The sequence below is a fragment of the Mastomys coucha genome, unplaced genomic scaffold (assembly GCF_008632895.1).
Source record: "Mastomys coucha isolate ucsf_1 unplaced genomic scaffold, UCSF_Mcou_1 pScaffold14, whole genome shotgun sequence".
NCBI lineage: Eukaryota > Metazoa > Chordata > Mammalia > Rodentia > Muridae > Mastomys > Mastomys coucha.
Window position 1 is genome coordinate 15,582,016 of NW_022196896.1, and position 5,504 is coordinate 15,587,519.

General features: G+C 38.7%; 1 protein-coding gene across 1 annotated transcript in view; it reads right to left on the minus strand.

The window, feature by feature from the left end:
- The window catches only part of Faxc (failed axon connections homolog, metaxin like GST domain containing), a 74,454-nt gene that overhangs the window by 52,716 nt on the left and 16,234 nt on the right, over positions 1–5,504 (minus strand). The window contains exon 3 of the mRNA XM_031366492.1: positions 683–879. Coding sequence (XP_031222352.1) covers positions 683–879 — 197 coding nt within the window. The remainder of the gene's footprint in view (positions 1–682; positions 880–5,504) is intronic.

Consider the following 5,504-nt stretch of genomic DNA (forward strand, 5'->3'; position numbering starts at 1 on the left):
TCTCTCTCTCTCTCTCTCTCTCTCTCTCTCTCTTTGTTGTTGTTGTTTGGGACAGAGTTTCTCTGTGCATCCCTAGTTGTTCTGGAACTTGATTTGTAGACCAGACTTGCCTTAAACTCAGAGAGCTGACTCTCTCTGCCTCCTGAGTGTGGTATTAAAGGCATGTGCCAGCACTGCCCAGCATCTGATGTGCTTTTATTCAACAGTTTGTACTGATGAGTCCCACAAATTGATATATGCCCCTCACTAAAATCCAGGAAACTGCAACACATGGACTGTAAAAGTTTTTCGTGTGTATGTGGTTGGGAAAAGATCAAAGGAAGATCATGTTACTATCAATGAAATCCAAGTTTCAATGTGCATGACAGTTTTACTGAAATGAAGTCTGCCAGATTTATTGGTATAGTTGAGTGATAATGGCTGCGATAGACTCTATAGTGATACCTGTGGAGTCCTTATCTAGATGCTTGGGGACAAGAGGCAGAACTTACGCCCTAAATCAAAGGGCTTGCTTTGTTTTTTGTTTGTTTGTTATGTTTGTTTTTTGATAAAACCTTTAAGAAAGGTGATAAACTTAACACAAAACTTTTAAAACAGTAAGTGTCAGAAATTTGACAGAGACCTTGGGCTACCTGGGTAGCGCCAGTGGGGTGGGGATTGGGGAGACTCAGCAGGGACTCACCAGTAGAAGTGCTCCTCCACCATCTTGGTCACAGCTCTTGAGACAGCTCTTTCATGGGGGCCAAGGTTTTTGTTTAAGTTCACTCCAAGTTTCTCTTCCAGAAAGTCGATTATGAATTCTGTGCCAGACACTTTTTCATTATTATATTCAATCCAAGGCATTTTCCCTTGAGCAGAGAGTTTTCCACCAAAATAGTTCTAAACAGAGCATTTTTGAGAGAAAGAGAGAGAGAGAAGCAATGTGTATATAAACTTCACTGATTAGCAGAAGCAACCATTCCAAACCCAGTGCTCAAATGAACTCAGCACACAGACTCTTTAAGATCATTACTCTAGAAGGCAGAGGAGACCTTTTACTGAACATTAAAGTATTAATTTGTTCCCATAGGTTCTGTAGTAGACTCAAATACTATCTAAACTAGGAAAGGAGGGGGACTGTGAGTCAAGGAGTAGGAGAGAGAGGAAAGGGGTGAGTTTGAAGTCGACAAGTGTAGCAACAATGGGTAAAACTATCTACAAAGAGGAAAAAAAAACAGAAAATAAATCACAAAGAAGCTTGCACCAATTTAGTAACCAGAGAACTCATTTGAAATCCAATATGTTGCATCTGAATAATACTTATTGTCACTATAGTGCAAGTACGAGGCCCCCTAAATTATCATACTGAGGTTAAAACAAATACACAACAGATTCAACTGCAGTGTCTCCTAAAGGAAATTAACTAAGCATGTTCCTGGGTTTCGGCCCAGAGCTTAATGTCTAGTCCTAGCAGTACTGCCCAGAAGCTGTTCAGACAAGCTCTATTATGATCTACAAGCATGGTAGATGTCTCAGAAGATCTTGACCAGAAAGAAAGTGTAGAGATCAAGTTATACAATTGATGGTTAAAATTGCAATGACATTTGTTCTCTAATGAGTAAAAAGTAAAGACCTGGACCACATGAATGGAGGGATTCTAGAGAATTCCATGTCTTCAGTCACTTTTCTCAATAAATATGGTCATTTAAACCTCAAAGTTAATTGTAAGAATTGTATCCACTGACGCCAAGACTACACAACCTAAATTATTCTGGTTGTCACAAACTCTTCCTTATACTTTAAACAAATAGATAGTGCAGGCATTGTTGGATAATGCAAATGTTGGCCCTTCTGAAGCCAACTGATATTCAAGACCATCGTGGGGATATTAAATGGCCACCCTCTTTAAAACACTCTGACATTGTCTTAAGCTAAACATACACTTCTCTTCTCCATTTTTTTAAAAAATGTGTTTTATTATTTTTTATGTATAAGTGTTTCCCTCCAATGTATGTCTGTACTATGTGCAAGCCTGGTGCTATTGAAGACAGTAGGGGTCATTAGATCCCATGAAACTAGAATTACAGTTGGGAGCCATCCTGTGGTGTGAGGAACTGAACCAGGATTCTCTGAAAGACCTGCCTTCTCTTAACTAAAAAGCCATCTCTCCAGCCCCTACAACATTCTTCTAGTCAAGCCATTTCACCCCTAAGTATTTACCCTAGAGTAAGAAAGCATACATATAAACAAAAGTCTGGGCTGGAGAGATGGCTGTGTGGTTAACACCATGTAGTGTTCTTCCAGAGGACCTGAGTTTAGTTCTGACTGACCATATATGGTTGGAGGATACCTCAGTCAGTAAAGTGCTTGCTTTGCAAGCATGGAAATGGGAATTCAAACCATAGAATCTACACTAAAAACCAGAAGTGAAACAGGCATCTGTAATCACATTACTGGGGAAGTAGAAACCGACAGAATATTGGGACTTACTGGCCAGCTAGCCTAGCCAAAATAATGAGCTCTGTGGTAGTTTGAATGCTTGGTTCCCAGTTTAAGATTAGGAGATATGACCTTGTTGGAGGAAGTCTGTCATTGGGGGTGGGCTTTGAGGTTTCAAAAGCCTGCTAGACCTAGCCTCAGCCAGTCTATGTCTGTCTCTGTCTATCTCACCTAGGGATCAGGATGTAAAGCTCTCAACTACTACTCCAATATCATGTCTGCCTGCTCCCTGCCATGATGATCAAGGACTAACCCTCTGAAACCACAAGCAAGGCTCCAATCAAATACTTTCTTTTATGAGTTGCCTTGGTCATGGTCTCTCCTCACAGAAGTAAAATAGTAACTAAGACAAGCTTCAAGGTCAGTAAGAAACCATTTCTCAAACATTAAGATAGAAAGCAATAATATAAAAATAAAAATGCTGACATCAGTCTATGGCTCCCACACGCTGGGGCTGTATACCTTTAATTCCAGCACTAGAGAGGTAGACGCAGATTTCTGTGAGTTTCAGGCCAGCATGATCTACAATAGTGAGTTCCAGGATAGCACACATACATAAGAAGTACACACTGTAAATTCTTTCTTTCTCCTTTCTTTCATTCTTGCCTTTCATTCTTCCTTCCTTCCTTTCAAAAACTCTAGAAAATGTAATCTCTGGTGACAGAAGGTCTATCCATGGTTGTTGAGGATAATGAAGCAAAAGCAAAGGATTTCCAAGAGACACATGAAAATCTTAGAAGGAAATCGATCCTTTCACTGTGCTTTGTTTTGGAGTACAGTCTTATGTACTTCAGACTAGCTTTGAATTCATCGAATAGCTAAGGCTAGCCTTGAACTCCTGATCCTTCTGCTTCTACCCTTAAGTGATAGATTACAGGGATGCACCACCACACTTGGCTGATACTTTAAATCTTGATGGACACAGTGGCTTCATAAGTACTTACTTGGTTGAAAAAAATTATCAAAATTTACACCTGAAACATGGGTGACTTGTTGCATGTCAATTTTAGCTATAGGAAGTTGTGGGCTTTTTTTTAATAGAAGAAAGTATTAGATAAAATTTGGAATATACCAATGTCTAAAAATTGTTCTTATTTGGGGCTTGTACCACAGTAAGAGCCAAGATTTTAAGCTCTATTAAATACAAAGCAAGCAAACAAACAAACAAACAAAAACACTTTATATATTTATGTTCATTTAAGAAAGTACTAGTAGTGATGTATTATCTTAAAATATGCAATTAATATGTTTAGAGTTATTTAAAATTTATATTGAGAAAAATGTATGTATTTTCAGTATTGCTGTAGACAAGCATCTACATAAGACTGTTAAATTGATTGTTGTTTTATATCAAACAACTTTTATAATACTAATTTTTGTTGTTATATTATTTTATAAATTTTTAAAAATATGACAAAAAAGATATTGTAAGTATTGAAGGGGGGTCTCTGGGAGGAGTTGGAGTACAAAAGGGAAACAAGAATGTGATTTAATTCTATTTACTTAAAATATGTTTTTAAATGTTAACAAATTCAGATAAATTGAAATCATGTATCTTTTCTCATCATAATGCAATAAAACTTAAAAAAAAATGGAATATAAATCCTGAACATCTTTAAGTGTTCCTCTAGAATAGAGGTCAGCAAAGTCTTCCTACAGGAAGCCTGGTAGTGAATAGTCCAGGCTGTAAAGTCACTACTAATAGCTCAACATTGCAGCAGAAGAGCATGCATGGGTCACCACAGGTAAATGAGTTTGGCTGCTTCCAATAAAAAGTCAGGGCACCGAGATCTGAACTTCAAGTATGACAAAACATTATTTTTATTTTTCCTCAACTATTTAAAAATCTATAAATGCCTCTTCCTTCACAGGCCTGATAAGACAATCCCCGTTGCAAAGGCTAGCCATTACCCCCCTTCTCTGCTAGAGAAACCAAATTAAAACCAAGGCAGCATTCTGATCAAGCCCTAGAAAAGAAAGCACCTTTTTACAGAGGTGTATTTTAACAGAAGACTCTAGAAGAGCACAAACCAACTCTCCCTAGTAATCCCAAAACCTCAAGAATTTCATAAGTGAAACACAAACTCCTGGGTCTTTTGTTGGTAGGGATAATCTTTGGTACTCTGTAAAAGCATCACGTGCCAATAAAAATCTGATGGCAAATAAGCTGAGGCAGGATTAGAAGGTAGGACATCTGGTGGAGAGAGGAGGACTCTGGGATAGAGTCAAGCGCCAGAGATTTCCCCAACCAGACTCCAGAGAAGTCAGATGTATGAAACTGAGGAGGTAACTAGCCATGTGGCAGACAGAGAATAGTATAAACAGGTTAAATAAGTCATGAGCTAATAGGAACAAGCCTGTCTTATGGCCTGGGCATTTTTTAAATGAATAACAAGTCTCTGAGTCATTACTTGGGAAGTGGGGCCTGGGTGGAAAAGCCTGAAGTTACATTTGGTTTCTTTAGGGGGGCACTGGGATTAAGAACCACACTTTGGGGAGGACCAGGGCACAGCAGCCATCTGAACATGATAGGACCACTACTCTCACGGTGCATCACAGCTGTGGTTGCCTGTACAGGACCCATATAAGATAAAGCAGTCAGTGACAGCGTGGGTGGAGAAGGGGCTGACATGAGGAGCTACTGACAGGGGAGGGCTGCTAGGAGAGAAAGAGGAATGTTCTTTACAAATATGGTCCCTGGGAAGATAATCCCACAGCAGTGAGTAAATGGGGCCCCAAAAGTTGAATTTAGTCAGTTATTTAAAAATAAAGACCAAGAAGGAAGGGGGTGGAAAAGTAGATTCAGGAGAAGTTAGAGGAAAGAGCCAAGGGTAAATATGATCTAAATACAGCATATGTATGTATGAAATTCTCAAAGACTTAATAAAATTATTGTATAAAAAAATCATTCATGTTGGAATTGGAGATGTAGCTCCATGGTTAAGAATAGTGGCTGTTCAGAGCAATTAGACAACAAAAGGAGATCAAAGGGATATAAATTGGAAAGGAAGAAGTCAAATTATCAC